This window comes from Alosa pseudoharengus, unplaced genomic scaffold (assembly GCF_046254945.1).
Source record: "Alosa pseudoharengus isolate Yale_2024_CS ecotype anadromous, Long Island Sound unplaced genomic scaffold, YU_APseudo_1.1 YU_APseudo_1.1_scf_4, whole genome shotgun sequence".
Lineage (NCBI taxonomy): Eukaryota > Metazoa > Chordata > Actinopteri > Clupeiformes > Clupeidae > Alosa > Alosa pseudoharengus.
Genome location: NW_027468774.1, coordinates 43,351,500 through 43,372,364, shown reverse-complemented (window position 1 = coordinate 43,372,364; position 20,865 = coordinate 43,351,500). Strand labels below are relative to the sequence as shown.

Here is a 20,865-nt window from a genome sequence, read left to right as displayed (position 1 = left end):
CAAAGGTTTGCTTTCAAATAAACCTTTTACGGCCCGGCAATCCAAAACAATATCAATGTAAACTATCTTCGTTTTTAACGTAACTCTCTGATCAAGGGCCGAGTGGAGGAGAGAGAGAAAGAGAGAGAGGAAGCCTGTGCAGAGATGAGGCTCACAACTGGCCTTCAAGTGTTCTTCCAAGATTTCTCTTCCATTACTCTTTCATTGCCTATTACTGAAGTTGCTCTTAGGTTACAGGAGATAAAAGGCCCTCTTACCTTCTCCAGTTTGGAGAGGGCCAGTGAATAGTGGTCTTTGACTTTGAACTGCATGAAGCGCATGTTGGCAGGGTGGGTGAGCTCTGTTATGATGCTGAGAGCTGGGAACAGCCTGTAAAGTGCCGAGAGAAGAGCGAGAGAAAAGGAGAGAGAGAATGAGGAACAGAGAGGGGGAGAGAGAGAGAGAAAGCAAAAAAGATAAACAGAGTGAGAGAGAGAAGGCGAGGAGAGAGCTCTTAAAGCAGCTTATAGTACACACTGTTCACAATCAGATACTTTTATGACCAGGGATTTTTTTGCTTAAAAAGGCACAGGGGCAAAGAAAGGTGTGGATGTACTGTGAGTAAAAGGTTGGTGAGTGGTCTCATTGTATATTTTGTGCTATTACACTGTGTTTTTGCACACAGCATTTAATTTTAGAGGTGCAGTGTGTGACTGAGACACCTTTAAGATGAGACACACTGATGAACACAGAGCATACCTGAAGAGTGTCTGAACATTGACAATGGTCTTAGCGTCTGCCATGTAATCCTCCTCTGCTATCATTGAGCTCTCCTTATCTACCACCACCATAGTGTCTGCAAACGTGACTCCACAACGCAGCAGGCTGTCTAAGCTTCAGAGAGAGAGAAAGGGACAGACAGAGACAGGGGGGGGGGGGAGGGAGAAAGAGAGAGAAGGAAATACAGAGAGAAAAAGAAAGAGAGAGAATGAGACTGGGCAATAAGCCATTATTCATGTGCATTTTGACTTTTGCTAAAGTGCTTCAGCACCAAGATTACCGTGAGGTTGACCAGGTGTGGAATACTGGAAGATGAATAAAGCCCAGCTTATCACTTACTTATCTATAGAGCCCACAGTATAGAACACCATAGGGAACCAGCATATAGCTTCTAAAAAGTCTGCCTCCGGTCTGAAGAATGATAAGAAAAAGGAGGGAGGGAGAGAGAGAGGGAACAAAAGAGAAACAGACAAAATGAAAGGCACAAACAACGCACTGAAACACATCAGTAATATCATTATGTGCATTGATTGCCTCCATAACAAATGGTCATTACAAGACAACATGGCTGTGCTTACATTGTTTAAATCATTTTCCTCGTCTTGGGAGCAAAAAAAAAAGCCCTAACCTTTAATATGCAATAAAAAAAATCCTTTTCCCCGTCCCTTTAATGTGCTGAACAAAGACATAATGCCCCATGGCCAGAGGCAACGCACCAGCTGAATGGCTACATCGGGGCATGACTCGAGTGTTTACGGCATTTCAATGCATTAGAGGGGAGCATTCAGCAGTGTACCGTGCGGCAGGCTAGACAGAGATTACTTCTCATAATACATGCAAAGGCTCGTTAGAGCCGCCGGTCAGACAGCGGAAATGGGAAGAATGCTCATGTCACGCAGAGGCAAACCCCCTCTCCATTCCTCATGGCTAATCGTTGCGGGGTTGGCGGTGCGGTGCGACTCCATCAGCGCAGTCGTTTATCTGCCGTCGTTAACGGAGACAGACACGCACCAATATCCAGTCAACTAATTAGATGATTCATTTTTATCAGGCTGTTGAGCTTACTGGAAAATGTAACAACCCGGCGCTAAGAATTAGCATTAAACATTAGCACTGGTGCTGCTAGCAGTTCACCGGTTTAGCCATGGCTCGCATCATGACTTCCACTCTGTTGATGGGTGGTTCTTACATGCTCTCGAGCAGAAGCACAATGGGGTTCAGCTCCTTCCTGGGCCGGTAGTAGGCCCGCAGAGGGACGATGAAGTTGTAGAGCCCGTTGCCCGCACTCTCGGCCGACACGATGATCAGCTTGTTCTTGAACCCATAGGAACGGGCGTCCTCAAACGGGATGTGAGGGCAGGACTACGGAACAGAGGGCAGATGTAATGAGCATACCTGTCAACACTCCCGTTTTTCCCGGGTTTCTCCCGTAGGCTATTTCAAGGTCATCTCCCAGCACCCTCCCGTTTTGTTATTTCTCCCGGAAAACTCCCGTAATTTGCATGGCCATCAAACTTCATTTTAAAATCATTAGTCCATTCAGGTTGCCAGATTGTGTATGAAATACACCCTACACATACACGATCACTTAGTTTCAATTTCAACCGTTTTGTCATAGGCTAAAACCTGGCAACCCAAAACGGGTGCCGACTGCGCAGCCTGAGTCTCGTCGTAAGCAAGCGGGCTAGTTGAATGGCCTACTCCAGAACTAGCTGTTGTGAAATTGTTGGGAATTTAATTGATTAACACATCACATAAAGTGTTATTGAGTGTTGTTGATACACTGAACTTGTGCCCTCGAAACCAAATCTGACAGCAAGCCGCTTTGGAGTTTGTGAAGTAGGCTGCAGGCAGGCAGCTGGTGGATACATAACTGGCATGCGTAAGGTAATGGTAAGGTAAAAGCAACGACCGAAATGCAGTGTTGAAACACGTGTATGAAACGTATTAAATATGCAAACACAGATCCGGTATAAACACTGACCCCCCCCCCCCCCCCCCCCCCCCCCCCGAAAAAAAATCTCCCGTTTTTGGAAAGCTAAATGTTGACAGGTATGGTGATGAGATATGAAGGAAAGGCCAGCACAGAAAAGAGAAACAGAGAGAGAGAGAGAAAGAGATGGTAGAAGAAAGAGGACGTGAATGGAGAAGATAAGCAGATTTAAAAGGTTAGGAAGAATGAGGTCTCGAGAGAGACTTTGTCAGTGGGAGAAGGCCAGTTGTGTTAAGTGTGTTGAGGTACGGTATAGCCTGTTAATGACTTCAGGAGGGATGTTTTGACCACAGGGGCTTTGCTGTTTCATGCATTTTCCATGAGGGGCCGAGCTGAGTCTCGGTCTCTCACCTTGTCCAGACGGAGGCAGCAGAAGGGCATCTTCTCCTGCAGCAGGTGGCACAGCGCGGGCGAGCTGCCAATGTAGGGGGAGTTCAGTGGGTACCCCTTCACCCACCTGCCACAGTAATGAGCGCACACACCACACACACACCTCATTAAACTTTAACCACATTCTCATTAGTAGTCAGCGGTTATCAGAAGACCTAGAGCAAACTCACTAACTATGCATATTAACATTCATAACAGTCGACGACCCATAAAATAAGGACATCTTAGGAATGAGGAACACTGTATTCCCGGGCACGCTGAGGTGGTCCACCTTTAGGCTGGGATCACACTGACCAGCGACAAGCGGCAGGTTTCCTATTGTTCTCTAAGGTTCCGCAGCGGAACAGCGGCAGGTTTCCTATTGTTCTCTATGGTTCCGCAGCGGAACGGTGGCAGCGCTAGCCTTGAACAAGCTGAGGGTTGAACTTGGTTCAACTTTCAAAGCACAACGCGAGTGTATTCAATTGTCAGTTTAGGGTAACCGTTTGTGTTACTTAGGAACGAGATAGAACATAATATGGTCTGAGCGTTGTGTTACGCTTGCCTCTGCCGCTTTCCAATTTCCGCTGGTCAATGTGATCCCAGCCTTAAAGGTGTGATGTCTTCATGTACAGGCTCCCCATTACTTACTCGCAGTGTCCACCCCACCATGGCACCTTCTGGTCGCGGTCGCCCTCCTCCTTCCCCTCCTCTCCGCCCTCATCCTCCGACTGGTCCCCCAGCAGGTCAAAGGTGGCACTGCCCACGCCGTCCACCAGCTCAAGCACGGGTGCGATGCTGTGCCTTCGCTCCTCCGCCGACTCCCCCATGGCGGGCAGCGCCAGGGTGTTGGCACCCACCACCTCCGACCTGCCCCCGGTCCGTACGCCCGGCCCGCCACCCAGCACCATGCCCCCTGTGCCCTGGCCCTCTGGGCTGCTGTCACTGGAGTCGTGCAGGTCGATGGCCACCGTACCTGTGGGTGGGGACAGAGGATCACATAGCGCTCAAATACAGAATGACTTACTTTGGTCAACAAAATGTGCTTGTTTTATCCACCAAATGCATTCAGAAGTGCATTCAGACTTGTGCTATGACATAATGTGCTGTCTCTCGAAGTTTAAAATGTATTAAGCTGTTGTATTGTTTCATCTGGAATTAATGCATTCATAATGCAATACAGTCATTCTTTTCTGTCATGAGAACAGAGTCACCAGAGCAGAATGATTATAGGCGTGGTCCTCATAGATTTCACTAGATGGTGGTATTGGATAAGCGTCCTTGTATTACTCAGCGCTATGATTTTGCTAAACAGTAATTCAAATAACTTGTCTGAAATATTCAACAGTTGCCTCTAGGTTAAAATACAATGAAGTGTTTAATGTTAATGACACTTATACACACACACACACACACACACACACGCACACACATTTAGGGATGTTTTCACACAGTGATATTCATTTATATTAGTTGGTCTCACTCTGAGGCAATCACACATATATTTAAACTAAAATAGAAGCATGATTGCACAGTTCATATACAAAGTGCAAATTGGTCAACGTAACGAGAAAGTCTGACAAATATGCTCCCTTACAACTGACTTTTGCCAAGATTGTCACTGACAGCTGAAAGTGTAAAGAGACATTTTGTAAGAATTCCAATGACTGCAAAATGGTCTGTAAAAATATCTGTGCCAGTGCCGGGACGCGAGGGGGCTTTGACCCACCCTGTAACTGTAGCAGACACAGAAAGTGGAGGTATTAAACTGACCCAGGGCTTTTATTGGGGTGAAACAATGTATTGAAGCAATATAATTACAATGGGAGCGCCTAGTTTTTCCCACTGCAACCACGCTGCACATAGCTTTAGAGCTTTGAAAGGAAAACAAGGCATGTGTTTTTATCAGAGAATGGAAGCCTTTTTCTGAGGGCTTCTTTTTCTCTCTTGAGAAGCGAATAAGAGTGATTCATTTTCTTGAAAATGCCTTTTGAGTCACCAGGGTTGTCACAGTGTGAGAATAAAATCACATAGTTCAAAAGCACACATCTCTTAGCAAAAACAAGTTGGTGGAAGTGTACTGTTGGTCTACTTATTTCAAACTAAGCATGCATACAGCTTACTTTTTGTGTACTAATCATAGATACACTAAATTGATTTAAACTTGTCTTACAATGATACATAAAGGTTTAAGTACACTACCATTTAAAAGTTTGGAGTCACTTATAAATGTCCTTGTTTTCATCATTAATGTTGTAAATGACTGTAGAAAGAAATGGCTGATCTTTAATGCAATATCTACATTGCCCATTATCAGCAACCATTCATCCAATGTTCCAAAGGCACATTCTGTTTACTAATCTGATATCATTTTAAAAGGCTAACTGAGAAAACATTGGAGAACCCTGCATGACAGATTCTAATATTACCTTTCCATAAAGACTGTGTTTACGTTCAAATTGAGTTGGGTTGACTACCTAAGTTGTTATGTTTTGGCATCCAATACAATATTTGGATTAATATTTTTATTCATAAAGTAAAAATGTTCTTTATTCAGATTAAGTGTTTGAATGTTTGTATTTGTAATCCACTGGTAGTGTTTATATCAGTAAACTTTAAGAGTACTTTGAAGGACAGTTAAAATAATGCTTCAATATAAAAAATAATACCTGAATGGAAACCTAGTATACACTTTAAAAGTAGGATGTGAAGTCCATGTAAGGAAACTTACAAGTACTTGCAGTATATAAATGATTCAACTTATAGTTTACTTTAGGAATTACTTTAAAGCTCTAAGCGATGTTTCTAAGCAAAACATTTTTTTGTCACATACAGCAAACATCACCTCACCATCCACTAGCTGCCTGTCCCCTGAATACACTGTAAAGAAACACGGTCTCTGTGGGCAGCCCCGGCTCCAAAAACGGCAACAAAAACAGCCTGGTTCAGACAATCACCGACAAGATGCACGTTCAGGAGTTTCAGTCTTTTACGGAAGGGAGGGGAAGGGAGGGGCGAGCTAGCTCTCTGTAACATCCCTTCTGCTAACGTCAACAGAAGGGACGTTACCCAACATTGCTTAGAGCACCTTTAAGTATTCTATCATGAACATTAAAACATGGGCTAGTTTATGTTGACAGTGGGTGGCAGTGGCTCAGGAGGTAGAGTCGTCGCCCAGGAACCGGAAGGTTGCCGGTTTTAGCCCAACTACTCCTGACTAGACACTTAACCCCAAAAGTGCTCCGGATGTGCAAGTCGGCACCGTGGCACCTACGCCATAGGTGTGTTAGTGTGTAAAGTGCTTTGAGTGCTCAGAGGAGTGTGAATACCTCACTTATTTCATTGGCAATTCAATTCAATTTAGGAAGGTAAGGTAACATTGACAGCTCTAGTTCATTATGGGTTCATACATATAAGCCTACTGTTTGCCAGCTGGTAGACAGTACTGTGTGCAATGATTAAATCTCCTCACAGTATACCACAAGCACATTTATACTAATGAACTTACCACATAAAGTAAACTTGGGAATTATACTTCACCTGCACTTAAGTGTACTTAATAAAATTAACTTTAAGTATACCTTTTTTTGGTAAAGGATGCCGCATTCATCTAGCCGGGTGAAATATTGATCAACAGATGACAACATTCAATTCATCTCATAGAGACAAAGTGTTGAAGTGAAACAGAAAAGATTAACTGACATATTTATGTAACTGATGATCTATTTTTTCACGATCTCTGCTGTTCCTTTCTTTATCATCTATGGTTTTCTTTTATCTTCTTTATTGATATTTTTTTAATCTTCTTGACACAATAAAATGTATCAATCATGCACAAAAATGACACACACCAAAAAATGATCAATAGGGCTTTGAAACAAACATAAAAAGCAAAGTACAAATGAGCAACAAACTAAGGTAGAACAGGAACCGTACCGTAAAACAAAATAAGGTCAAATCATATCAAACCTCACAGCACTGAAGTGCGAGCAGCGTGGTACTGACCCATGCTGGCGATGATACTGTGGACGGGCAGGCGCGTGAGGCCGTGGTAGATGGTCTGTGGGACGCCTCTGGGGTCAACGCCCGGCCCCCTCATGGGCTCCCGACGGTCCCTGACGAAGGCCGAGTTCTCCTCTTTGGAGATGTTGATGTAGAAGCAGGTGTCTGAGGTGGACATGATGTGACAGGGCCCCGGGTTCAGCAGGATGTTAGACGTGTCCAGCCGGCGCACCCCGATCAGACACACGCCATACCTGCCATCAGGAGAGCACGCTCAGCGGCTGTGTGTGTGTGTGACTAGGTGTATGTGTGTGTGTGTGTACAGTATGTGTGTATGTGATGGAGCATGTTTGTATGTGTGTATGTGATGGAGCATGTGTGTGTGTGAGTGTCTCTGTGTTGTTTGTGTGAGTGTGTGTGTATGACTGATTGTGTATGTGATAGAGCATGTGTGTGAGTGTGTGCATGTGGGTGACATGCTGGTCTTACTTCTTGTGTGCATGAAATGAGGCAAAGGTGAAGCTCTTTCCCTGGTACTCCCCAAAAAACTTGCTCTCCTCCAGTTGAATGTGATGCACCTCATTGGCCGAGCACCGCCGGTATGTCCGCTGCCATTGGTCCACTGAGCTGGCCCCGCCCTCCCTGAGACGGCAGTTGAGGACTGGTTACATGGTGACATGACTGACCTTTTCAAAGATTCCCTCACTCTACCCCCCCCCCATGCCCCCCACCTCCTGTTAAATATGACCACCCGTTCAGTGACATTTCCATGGCTTTAATGGTTTACATCTAAGAGGGAATCAAACATGTCAGTTTGCAAAATGGACAAAACATGATGTTATGATGCTGCTTTAAAAACAAAAGGAGAGAAAGAGACACAAGCCCACACATGTGATGTAACACCACACATTGCATGATGTGTCCCCTCTGTGAATGGAGGAACAGGGGCTTTAATGGAGAGAAATGAGGGATTGTGTGTGTGTGTGTGTGTGTGTGTGTGTGTGTGTATGTGTGTGTGTGTGTGGAGGAGAGAGAAGGAAGGGAAGGAGAGGAGAGGCAGATGCAAAAAGACGAAGGAGGAAAGGTTGGTGAGCGAGAGAGAGAGATGAAGGAAGGGAGGGAGGGAGGGAGGGGAGCTTCGGATCATGGACACACTGCTGTTGGTCTGGTGTCCGACAGGACATTTGTGCACTGACCTGGAGAGGGGCTGGAAGGCTCCGGTGCGCTGTCTGAAGGCCTCTGAAGGTGCTGCCCTGAAGGAAGGAAGCATGGGAGCAAGGGATGGAGAGAAAGAGGGAAGGAATGAAGGAAGGAAGGAGGGAGGGAGAGAGGGAGGGAGGGAGGTGGGGTATGGTAGGTGTGATGATAACATGTGGGATGGCAAAAGCGTAAAAAATTGAATGCTGAGGTTTTTCTCCTAAATGAGTTTAGGAAGATGAGAAGAAGTTTGAAGCGTTAAAGTGTGGGTGTCTGCGGCGTGTGTATATGGGGTGTGAGTGTGTTAATGTGTGTGTTAGTGTGTGTGTGTGTGTTTGGTGTGTGTGTGTGTGTGGATGTGTGTGTGTATATAGGGTGAGAGTGTGTTAATATGTGTGTGTGTGTGCATGGGCGGCCAGTGCGGACTGGCCATCTGGCATACCGGCATTTTCCTGGTGGGCCGACGCACCTTTTGGGCCGATAGAATAGGCTATATATATAATTTAATTATTTTGGCCAACGATCGGCCCAAAGGAAGGACAATCAGCGGCCCATTGGTTACATTTCAATATTGACACTGGACTGATCCAATAACAGCTCACGTCAGGCCCCACCCCTCCCATTTTGGCTCAGAGCCAGGATTCTGTGAGCGCATCAAAAGTTAATCGAAGTTGCCTACACGAAATTGCGGCGGGTGCCGGTAGTGACAATTGTGCAAAATTAACACCAATGTAGAAGCTACAAAAATACAATATTGCAAGTAGGCTAGCATATGTCAGCAACATGTTGAAGTTCGTTGAGTTTGAACGAGGATGTAAGCAAGCATACACAGAAGGGTTCTATCTTGGAAGGGTTATCATGGTATAGAAGGGCTAAAAGACTGTAGACTGACGGAAATGTAAGTTACAAAACGTCACGTCATGCACAAGCCAACTAAGCTACAGTATATATAACCTATACAATAGGCAACTGGAAGACACTAAAGATAATTAGTTCTGATAATTAGCTGTACTGTTCCAAAATGTACAAGCAATGTAGGTAGGTAGTATAGCCTACAGGAATAAAATATTTCCAGCAACAGCCCTGTTGTTTCAGTTGTCCTACAGTGATAACTGGTATAAATTACATTAATGTCTAAGACAATCTCTTTACACATAGGCTTCAGTAATTTTTGGTGCTGCTGTCAATTGTAGCCCATTGAATAATTTGAAATGATACTTTGAATTCAAGCAGAAACTCTTCTTTAATAATTGCTTGTTAGCCTACTTGAATATGGAGATCATATGCTCCATGCCTACCTCTGATCAGTCAGAGAGATAACCAATGAGGCCTACATCACTTTCAGTGCTCCATGACAATTGAAAATATATGCATATTTAAGGGTAATGCAAAGATTTTGTATTTAATTAGGTGTGCCCCACCGATTTGAGGGCCGCTTGGGCCAAATATGCCAGGGCCGATTTTTGGTCCCAGTCCGCCCCTGTGTGTGTGGGGGAGAGAGTGTGTGTGTGTGTGCTTGTGTAAGTGTGTGTGTGTGTGTGTATGTGTGTGAGAGAGAGAGAGAGTGTGTGTGTGTGTGTGTGTGTGTGCTTGTGTAAGTGAATGTGTGTGTGTGTGCTTGTGTAAGTGTGTGTGCGGCGGTCTCCACTCACTGTCCTCTTGATGAGTGAATCAGTAAGGTGATCAGGGTGGAGGTGGCTGGACAGACGCAGTTGAGAGCCAGCATGGCATACTTAAACTCCTCTTCACACACCACATGGTCTACAGACACAAAAGCACACCCCCCCCCCCCCCCCCCCCCCCCCCACACACACACACACACACACACACAGACACACACACACGTCAGGGGGTAGAACAAACAAAAACCTTTACCCACAATTACCTGTAGCTGCATAGAGTCATGCCTGAGATGCACAGTCCCCTCCAGCAAGCTTAATAATGACTGAAACCTGAGCTGTGAAGGCTACGGTGCTCTCCAAAGTTTCAAGTGTGTGTGTGAGTCTCCATCAAGTGTGTGTGAGTCAGGACAAGGAGCCTGACTCAACCGGTGTCGCATCGAAGCAGTGAGTGGGCGGGCCACCCTGCTGTCTGCAGCATCAATGGGCACTCCTCTTTTAAAGGAGAACTCCTCTTTTCGCATAGATGTCTGTTTCTCGAGCATGAACATGTGGGCTCACGGACATGCCCCAGAGTGTAGCGCTGTAAAACTCGCTAGGTAAAACCGATTGTTTTTTTACTCGCCGGATTTCTCCTTTAACCTGACTCACACACTTTGCACAGACATAGCGTGTAGTTGTAGGATGTTTTCCTAACAAAGCACTTGCGGGTGCAGAAAATATCACAGGGTGCAATGTTTTCTCCTATCCTGACCCTTGGATGGGCACTGATTGAAAAGGAAATGGGTGTTGGCCCCATGAGGTGAGAGAAGCTTAGAAGCTGAGATTGATTGCAAAGGTGTGTTACTAGTGAGTGGGCAGATTATGTTAGGCTAGTATTCCTTTTATGTTTTTCATTTTTTGTTCTTATATGTTAAGTGAATGTTGTACTTTGAGAGCAAAGATTAACCGGAGTCAAATTCCTTGTTTGTTTACGCAAATCTGGCCAATAGAGCTGATTCTGATTCTGATAATAATGAGAACAGGGAGGCACTGGGGCGCAACAGGCTACAGCGTCCATAGTCTGACCTGCGGTCGTGTCCCGATCCCACCCCATCTGTCTCCCTCCCTCTCACTTCCTTTCAATCTTCACTGTCCTACCCAAATAAAGGCAAAAAGTCCCAAAGATATATTGAAACCTCAAAAATGAGTAAACATTGTACACTGGAGGATATATTTTTGCTGACTTTATTTGCGTGAACAACACGTTTCACAGTTTGCTTCTTTAGGTTCACGTTCGGAACGCAAATAAAAATAAGTAGAGTTAGAGTCAGCAAAATTGATATCCTCCAGTGTGCATTGTATACTTGTTTTTGAGGTTTCAATAGTTTTACTGCACATCATCAGCACATGGAGAAAGAAGGGCTGTACACAGGGATTTTGAACTTTGAGGAGTCCGAAAACTATACTTTAATAATGAGAGCGGAGGGTGGAGACATAGTCCAGAGAGGGGTGACCGGCTGCCCTCCACCGACCCCAGCCCAGCTGATCGCCCTGACCACCCCAATCCCACGTCTCCAACACTGGGCTACACCCCCAGCCCTAGTGTTGGCCACCTGATTGGCTGTTGCACACCCACAATGGGGTAAACGGCATGCAAAAGCCCAGTGGCCCACTTCCATGCCAAAAGACATCTCAGTTCAATTCAACTCAGTTCATTCAAAAGACATCTTCTCTCTGAGGAGAAGAGCAGAATCAGAGAGAGCTGTATGTGTGTATTTCGGTGTGTGTGTGTGTGTGTCTTTGTCTCTGTGTGTGTGTGTGTGTGTGTGTGTGTGTGTGTGTCATTGTCTGAGTGTGTTTGTGTAGGGGGGGGGGGGGCAACAGAACAGAGGAGAGGATAGAAGAGAGTGTAAAAAGATGTGTGCATGCATGCACCGAGGGGAAGAGTGTGTGAATCTAATGTAATTGATGTAACTGATGTGAGCAGACAACCCAGCACAATGAAATAGGGCAGCTACCTTAATGCTCTCTTAATCGATACAGCACAGCACAATGAAATAGGGCAGCTACCTTAATGATCTCTTAATCGATGCAGCACAGCACAATGAAATAGGGCAGCTACCTTAATGCTCTCTTAATCGATGCAGCACAGCACAATGAAATAGGGCAGCTACCTTAATGCTCTCTTAATCGATGCAGCACAGCACAATGAAATAGGGCAGCTACCTTAATGATCTTTTAATCGATGCAGCACAGCACAATGAAATAGGGCAGCTACCTTAATGCTCTCTTAATCGATGCAGCACAGCACAATGAAATAGGGCAGCTACCTTAATGCTCTCTTAATCGATGCAGCACAGCACAATGAAATAGGGCAGCTACCTTAATGATCTCTTAATCGATGCAGCACAGCACAATGAAATAGGGCAGCTACCTTAATGCTCTCTTAATCGATGCAGCACAGCACAATGAAATAGGGCAGCTACCTTAATGCTCTCTTAATCGATGCAGCAGCCGGCTTCATTTGCATGTACCTCATTAACATGGCGTAAACACACATTTCAGCATTTTGCCAATCAGACAGAGGATGCAGACAACATTCATATTCATTCACCAAAAACTTCCTCTTCACGAATGCATCAGACAAACACCTCTTTCTCTCCCGGCTCCTGGGCTATGCAATAACGATTTAATGTTTGATTAAGCCATTAAAAAGCTAGTCAAACTGATGGAGAAAATGTATCAACAGTATTAATAAAATGTATCAACAGTATTAATAAAATGTATTAACAGTAGAGGTGATTTTATAGCCTTCTGCTCTCCTGGTGTCTGCCTGCTCTGGCATATTACAAGCTACTCTACAATGACCATAATGTGCACATGAGGCAATCCTGTGCACAGTCCCATGAGTGGGTTATTGACATCCGTTTGTTTAGCAGATGCTTTATAGTCCAGGCAAAGTAACCCATTTTGGAGCCAAAAATAGAACTAATTGTAAAATAATTTTTTTCAGCATAGATCATTTCTATGAGGTGTCCAGAACAACATACTAAAAGTCCTAAGAAATCCTAGTTGAGGAAATATGTTTAATTCTCATCAATCCAAGATGTGTGCCAGTATAAGGCCACACAACAATACACCCCTATGGGACTATTTTCTCCCTTTACGTCTATCAAAAAAAAACTTTACACAATGAAAGTATCCATGAAAAGTAAATTTTTTTGTATTACAAGTTTCTTTGAAAATGAATTTGAATATGCAAATGAGCTGTACACTAATCAAATATAGGCCCCCATAGGCTTATTTTTTCCCTTTACTCCTACCACAATAAAACTTTACACAATGAAAGTCTACATGAAAAGTAAAACATTTTGTATTAGAAGTTTGTTTGAAAATTAATTTGAATATGCAAATGAGCAACATACTAATCGCATATGCCCAAAATACACCCTAATGGGCTTATTTTTTCCTTTACTCCTATCACAATCAATCCTCGCAGTGAAAATATATATGGAAGGTAAAAATTTTTTTTTACAATGGGTACAATGAGACATGCCCCACCCTCCTCATTAGTATGCTGTCCATGCATAATACATTGGGTATTGGTAAATAGTGTATATGGCTAATACCTTTTTGGGCTGTCATGTCATGAGGAGGGTGACAAATGTCAAAATCCATGTTAGTTCACATTTTGAGGGTATATGCTTTCAGACAATATATGGTTTAGGTGGTTTAATTAGTTTTCTCTTCATGGTACAGCCCAAAATGTATCAGAACACACTTAATTTACCAATACCCCATGTGTTATGCATGGGCAGCATACTAATGAGGAGGATGGGACATGTTTCATGTCATGTTAGATCACATCCTGAGGGTATAAGCTTTCAGAAAATATATGGTTTATATGGTTGAAACAGTTTTTCCTAAATGGCACAGACCCAAAGGTATGAGCCATATACCCAATTTACTCATACCCTATCTATTATGAATGGGCAGCAAAGTAAAGGGGAGGGTGAGAAAGGTCAAAACCTATGTTAGATCGATCACATCCTGAGGGTCTAACCTTCCAGAAAATATATGGTTTATATAGTTAAATCAGTTTATGTGGTAAGAGTAAAGGAAAAATTAAGCCTATTTGGGTGTATTTTGGGCATATTCGATTAGTGTATAGCTCATTTGCATATTAAAATTAATTTTCAAAAAAACTTGTAATACAAAAAAAAAATACTTTTCATGGCTACTTTAATTGTGTAAAGTTTAATTTTGATAGGAGTAAAGGAAAAAAATAGCCCCATTGATGGTGTAGGCCTATTGTTGCCTGGTCTTCTTGGCACACATCTTGGATTGATGAGAATTTAACATATTTCCTCAACTAGGATTTCTTAGGACTTTTAGTATGTTGTTCTGGACACCTCATAGAAATGATCTAAGCTGCAAAAAATTATTTTACAATTAGTCTGTCGTAAAACGCTACTTTGCCTGGACTATTAATCCAAAAGTTACTGATCAGTACAGGTGTGTATTTTCATCAGGGCATCGTTTTTTTTAACACATCTCTGTGTCCAGATAGAGACAACACATTTGTTTTAAGCGTGTAGGCTGTCTGGGTATATTGCATCTGTGATCTTGGCGTTGTGAGTGCCATGCTCAACCAGTTTGGAGTGGTATGGTAGCTGTGGAGATGGTCGGGTCAATATGGTGTGTGTTGGGTCAATATGGTGTGTGTTGGGCCGATATGGTGTGTGTTGGGTCAATATGGTGTGTGTTGGGTCAATATGGTGTGTGTTGGGTCAATAGGGTGTGTTGTAAGATCTAAAGTTGCAACAGCTTGCGGAAGCATCACTGATAGGCACGATTGTTTTGTTTTGAGGTTTGAACGCTGATCTCATCTTATCCTGAGCACAGCACAGCACAACTCTACTTATCTTTATTCCCCAAGTACAGGGAGTACAAACATGTTCTTTCCTATATATTCTAAAACTTAAAATAAAAAATTGACTTACGCACAAGGAAACTGCAGATAAAAGGATGTGCGAGGTTGCTGCTATGCAGCTGCTACATAGCCTGCTGTTATGCAATTATCTTGTGATGATGTAGCAACAGGTTTAAAAAGTCATAAAATTCTCCCAGCCAAGCCAGAGATGTCCAAGTGTCCTCAAAGGCCTGACCAAAGAAGCTGCGAGAAACATAATGCAGGGACCGATAGGCTCCTGTGTAATATGTGGGAAGGACAATACTCCATAAAAACGGCAATTAAAAATATGGAGAACAATATGCAATAAGTCCTATTTTATGAGTAATATAAGGTAGCCTGGGCATAGCAATGAAACAACTCCTTCAAAACCGAATTACCAAAGCTTGCCACAAAGGCACTGAGGAAGACACCACTTATATAGAGTCATCATGAAGAAAATCAATGCGAGTGGAAAGCAATTTTGTGTTGAGTTTTCAGAAATTACATCTACTTTTGATCTACTGTGATGAGAGAATTGTGACAAAATGGAACAAAGCCTCTATACTCTACATTTTGTTGTTTTTGGATATCCAAAACAATTTGTTTTTGGGGAAGAGCCATGGATATCCAAAAATCACCATGACAATTCATATAATTTTTTGAAGTAAGTGCAGTAGCTGCAATAATTAGATGGCAGTTCATTATATACCTCTCTCTCTCTTTCTCTCTCACACACACACACACTGTGTGCTGTGCTCACTCACATACCAATTAGCAGTTCTTTTTTCAATTTGTATCTCATGCCCCCCCCCCCTCTCTCTCTCTCTCTCTCTCTCTCTCTCTGTCACACACACACACACTTTCATGCCCCCCCTCTCTTTCTCTCTCTCTCACCAGGTTCTCCTCCCATTTTCTTCCCTGCACTCTTTCCTCCTCTTCCTTCCTCTGTCTCTCGCTCCCTTTCTCCTTCAGCTGAGGACTTCCAGCCAAACACAGAAAGCAATTACTGACCTAGTCTCAGCCAGGGATGCTACAGCCCACACCTTGATCATTGTGTACTCTTTTTCATTTCCTGAGCTCTATCCTCTCCACTGTGTGTATGTGTCTGTGTGTGGTGTGTCTTTTTGTGACTGTGTGTGTATGTATGTATGTGTGTGTGTGTGTGTGTGTGTGTGTGTGTGTGTGTGTGTGTGTGTGTGTGTGTGTGTGTGTGTGTGTGTGTGTCTTTTTGTGAGTGTGTGTGTGTGTGAGTGTGGAGTATTGAGTGTTCACCAAGGCCTCCATGCTCTCCATGCTGGTAGGTAATTGCGGTGCCTTTGTGCTGGGCAGCTGTGCTAATTTAATCAGCATGAGGTTTCCTGGGCATCACTGACTGACTGACTGACTGACTGCCGTCATGACTGGACGGGTCATCAGGAATGCACAGGTGGAGAGAGAGGGAGGGGGAGATGCGGAGAGGGAGAGAAAGAGAGAGAGGGGGAGAAAGAGAGAGGGAGGGAGGGAGACAGATAGTGGCAAAGCTGTTGTGCAGCTCGCGATCAATTAACATGTCGCGACCCACAGCAGCCCATTAAACAGGCTGAGCTCTCTGTAATAAAAAGCATCCTCACTGGGATGAGCTCCAGCATTCTCTTTCTCTCTACCTCCCTCTTTCTCTTTACCTTCATATCTCTCTCTCTCTCTACCTCCCTCTCTCTCTCTTTACCTTTCTCTCTCTCTCTACATCCCGGACATGCAAAAAATGAATATCTATGCAGAATGTTTTAATTTACTTTGTAGCTGCTTTACCAGGGATTATCATAGAAACACATATGATGGCTGAATCCTGAATCCTGAATAGGGTGTTCTGTGACTCAATGTATGAGGTGTCCAAAATGAAAGAAAACGGAACACTGGCAAAATACAGTCTCTAAGTCCAAATCACATTATCAGTGGTGAGAAGAATGTTGATAAATTCATTGTTACTGCAAGGCAAGTGCTGATCTATATTTACATTTAATAATGATACATTTCATATGAAACACAGATCCAATTGAATCAGGTTAACATTGGAATGAAACACCTTTATTAAAATATTTACATTAACTTGAATTTTGTTTTGGTCAAGTCAGTGCTGAATAATGGAAAATAATATTGTTAGCTTTTGTCTGTCCAGACCAGCAGTGGACAGTAGAGCCTACACTGCTTACTTCACCCCTAAGTAGCTAAACAGTTAGTTGTAGAAACTACTTTCCCTAGCTAAGAAAGTACTTACCCCTCTGACTAATGTTGCATTTGACTTGAGACTGTATTTTGCCAGTGTTCCGTCTTACATTGAGTGACAGAACACCCTGATTCGTCATACTATATTTACATATTTGGTATTATTGGATTCAGTACAACCCCACCTTTCCAGCAAGCCATCATATGTGTTGCTATGATAATCCCTGGTAAAGCAGCTACAAAGTAAATAAAAACATTCTGCATAGATATTCATTTTTTGCATGTCCGCTTATTTTAAGTGTATGTTTACATGTCTCTATTCATTCCATACATCAAGATATTCACATCCAGTCTTTTCATCAGTCTTCCTGACTATAAACATGCCAAGTTTCAAAGTTCTCAGAGCTTGTGTGATTGATCTGCACTAGTTTATATGCCTTAACTCCCATACGGACAGGCTATATTTTAGCCCTTTTTTGGTTTTGGGGTGTATAACAATACCTGTTAATTTAACAATCTTAGCAGTAAAATATTTTTAGGCAAGAATCCATTTCATATATGGGAGACCTTAGAGATGAGGAAAAACATTGTTTGGTTTAGTTCTACCTCTGGTAGGGGTATCTCAAAAACTAAAGCCCTTTCTGACCATCTGTCAGCCTACTTCCTCTCTCTCTATCTACCTCTCTCTCTATCTCTCTTTCTGCCTATTTTTCTCTCTTTCTCTCTCTACCCCCTCTTCTCCATCTCTCATCCTCCATCAAGTCTGTCTGTTGCCTCTTCTCTGTTCTCTTTTCTTTTTTTACTTTATATATCACATTCTATCTTTGTCAATGCCTTACTGTATTTTTTCTCTCCCTCCCTTTCTCTGTCCCTCCCTCCCTCCCTCTCTCTCCATCACTCTCTCTCTCTCTCCCTCTCCATCTCTCTCCCTCTTTCCTATTTCTCTCTTAGCACTGCAGGCGCACTGCATTTTTGCATTATGCGATGATTGAGCATTAGGCGGCGATTAAGCTATTTGTCGAGCTCGGCTCGGGTTTGCAGTGCGGGCCTCATTAATTCCACCCACTCCAGCACTTAGTGCCCATATTCCGCGCTGTGTCACAACATGTCTGCCGCGCTGGAGGCCGTCGCCGGAGCCACCACGCTGCCGCTGACGAGCCACGTGCAATTAGGCGTTCTCTTTTTTTAGCCATCCGCCTGGCACTTTGGCAATGCGCCAATCACGCGCCACAGTGGCATCCGTCGTTGCTGGGCGTAGAGGGAGCGCGCGGCGTGAAGCCTCTGCACGCTGCACTCGGTATAAGCGCGTGGCTTTTTTGTGGCCTCGCCGAGCGAGTGAGAGCTCATTTAGTTGTCGTTTGTCGTCGGGTCGCGTGACAGGCGGGCGGTCATGCTTCATGTTGTGCGGCGGGAGGGCGAGGCGATACGACACGGAGAGAGAGAGAAAGAGACAGAGAGACGGAGAGAGATAGAGAGGTAAAGAGAGACAGAGACAGAGAGACGGAGAGAGATAGAGAGGTAAAGAGAGACAGAGACAGAGAGAGATAGAGAGGTAAAGAGAGACAGAGACAGAGAGACGGAGAGAGATAGAGAGGTAAAGAGAGACAGAGACAGAGAGACGGAGAGAGATAGAGAGGTAAAGAGAGACAGAGACAGAGAGAGATAGAGAGGTAAAGAGAGACAGAGACAGAGAGACGGAGAGAGATAGAGAGGTAAAGAGAGACAGAGACAGAGAGACGGAGAGAGATAGAGAGGTAAAGAGAGACAGAGACAGAGAGAGATAGAGGGAGCTCAGGGGGAGCACAAAGAGGTGGCGGAGACGGCGGTGTCTCCTCGGCTGTGTGTCACCGCGGCGGCTATTTCAGAGGCACAGGAAGTGCGCTGACTCGGCGAGCTGCACAGCCAGAGCCATCTCTCTGTTCCTCACGGCGGGGATGGAGAGAGAGAGAGGGAGAGAGAGAGAGAGAGAGACGGAGAGAAAGCGAGAGAGTGAGAGGGGGAGAGGGGGGAGTGAGAGAGAGTGAGAGAGCGAGGGAGAAAGAGCGAGAGAGGGAAAGAGTGAGTGAGAGAGAGAGAGAGGGAGAGAGAAGAAACAGGTGTAGGGGTGGGAGACGGGAAGGATAAGAGGAGAATTAAGGTAGGAAGAGAAGAAGAAAGGAGGGAAGAGAAGAAAGGAGGGAAGAGGAGAAGAAATGAGAGAAGGAAAGCGAGAGAAGGGAAGGGAAGAGAAGATGAGTGCTCTGCAAGAGAAAGCAGAGCAGCCAGAGACGTGGGTTGGCATTCTAAATTTGGGAAAACACCAGCTCCGTCATCAGTCATGGCTGACTAGGCTGACAAGAGCATTTACCACACAGAGCATTAGAGAGGACCAACGTCATCCACGTAAAACAGACAACATTTTGGACGCTATAGGAAGACATAAGGTGATTTTTTATAAAGAAAGTTCTAGGAATTTTCATCTCATAATATTCTCTCTTTCCTCTCTTTGTTTTTAACAGTTTTGCATTTAATGTTTATTTGTTCACAAATAATGTTTTTTTGTTAACATCTCAGAGGGATGCTTATTGCCTGACCTGAATATCAAACCTGACTAAATGACCCTTTGCTATGAAGCATTTTCTCTCAGTTCTAGCACTGCTGCTGTCAGTCATAAAGAGAAAAAGAGGAGAAGACTCAATGTGGAAAATAAACCAGGCAATATCATCCGACAATTTTCCCTGCATTCGCACTGATTTGTGATCTCCCCACAGGCATTTGCTTGGGCTAGCGGTGTCACAGCTTTCACTTGAATGTGAAAACAGAAAATGGCAATGTGCCTGTTTATGGGTCAGAATTCTTAACACTCCATACAAAATAGTCAATGCCAATATATCTTTTATTTCACCACTTCTGCCACTGTAAGTCCGCAGAGTATAACATAATGCAAAACTGTTGCTGACTTTAGGTTTGAAATTCCATAGGTAAAACTGAGTTGTTGCCATCACCTAAAGGTATTGTATATAACAACATTTATTGTAACAAATCATAACGTGGTTTATCAGTGACATGTCACATGTTAAATTGAAATACTGGCTTCTATCACAACAGTGGTGCAGCTAGTATATTCACAATTTAGAATTTAATTCACAGCTCACAAATTCTGTTTAAGTTTGGGTTGGTCGTTTTGGCCTATTTGCACCACCACACAAGGTAGTAGAATTTACACATCCAAATTGCCAGATTAGTTAGACAAAGACAGTGAGCTGCAGCTACGGGGGCAAGCAAGCATTCTGGATTGGAAATTCCTTTGGTAACCTATGAATTTAGCTAACACTGACAGAGGCATAAAAAAATCAGCTAGTTTGCTCGTAATAAAACATTACAAACAGAGCGGTAGGCTTTTGATTTCAGGATGACAGGAATAAGGTTTGGCTATCTAAACATACATCAGCTAACATTAAGAGAGTTATAAACAAACACACAAGTTGTTTTGCAAACAATAAAGTTTTTGAAAGGTTGTTGATATTTCCAGCATGTGCTCCTGCATCAACATGTTGATTGGTTAGAATAGTGCATGGCTCATTTGTAGATGGGACAAAGGATTGCAAAGAGCAATTCCCTGAATTTGACAAGAAAGCATATCACTCCTTACTCCCTGAAATGCATTAAATCCTTATAATGTCTATAATAAAAAGTATTGTATTATATGACATTTCTTCTTGTCCTACACCCCAATAATATACCCAAATTTAGGATTGGAATTGACATTGTCCACATGCTCTCTGTTACAAACTGGACAATACTAACCT

The 20,865-nt window shown here is 43.6% G+C and overlaps 1 protein-coding gene across 2 annotated transcripts in view; it reads right to left on the bottom strand.

Annotated features, from left to right (window-relative positions):
• kcnt2b (potassium sodium-activated channel subfamily T member 2b) overlaps nucleotides 1–20,865 on the bottom strand; it is a 65,954-nt gene that overhangs the window by 7,470 nt on the left and 37,619 nt on the right. Inside the window, exons 14-23 of one of the 2 annotated variants that reach the window (XM_076266452.1) lie at nucleotides 9,973–10,081; nucleotides 7,613–7,765; nucleotides 7,127–7,377; nucleotides 4,045–4,097; nucleotides 3,799–3,969; nucleotides 3,104–3,199; nucleotides 1,949–2,121; nucleotides 1,099–1,170; nucleotides 739–873; nucleotides 258–369 (exon numbers count right to left, since the gene is read on the bottom strand). In XM_076266452.1, coding sequence (XP_076122567.1) covers nucleotides 258–369; nucleotides 739–873; nucleotides 1,099–1,170; nucleotides 1,949–2,121; nucleotides 3,104–3,199; nucleotides 3,799–3,969; nucleotides 4,045–4,097; nucleotides 7,127–7,377; nucleotides 7,613–7,765; nucleotides 9,973–10,081 — 1,325 coding nt within the window. The remainder of the gene's footprint in view (nucleotides 1–257; nucleotides 370–738; nucleotides 874–1,098; nucleotides 1,171–1,948; nucleotides 2,122–3,103; nucleotides 3,200–3,798; nucleotides 3,970–4,044; nucleotides 4,098–7,126; nucleotides 7,378–7,612; nucleotides 7,766–9,972; nucleotides 10,082–20,865) is intronic. The other variant, XM_076266453.1, reaches the window with a different exon arrangement.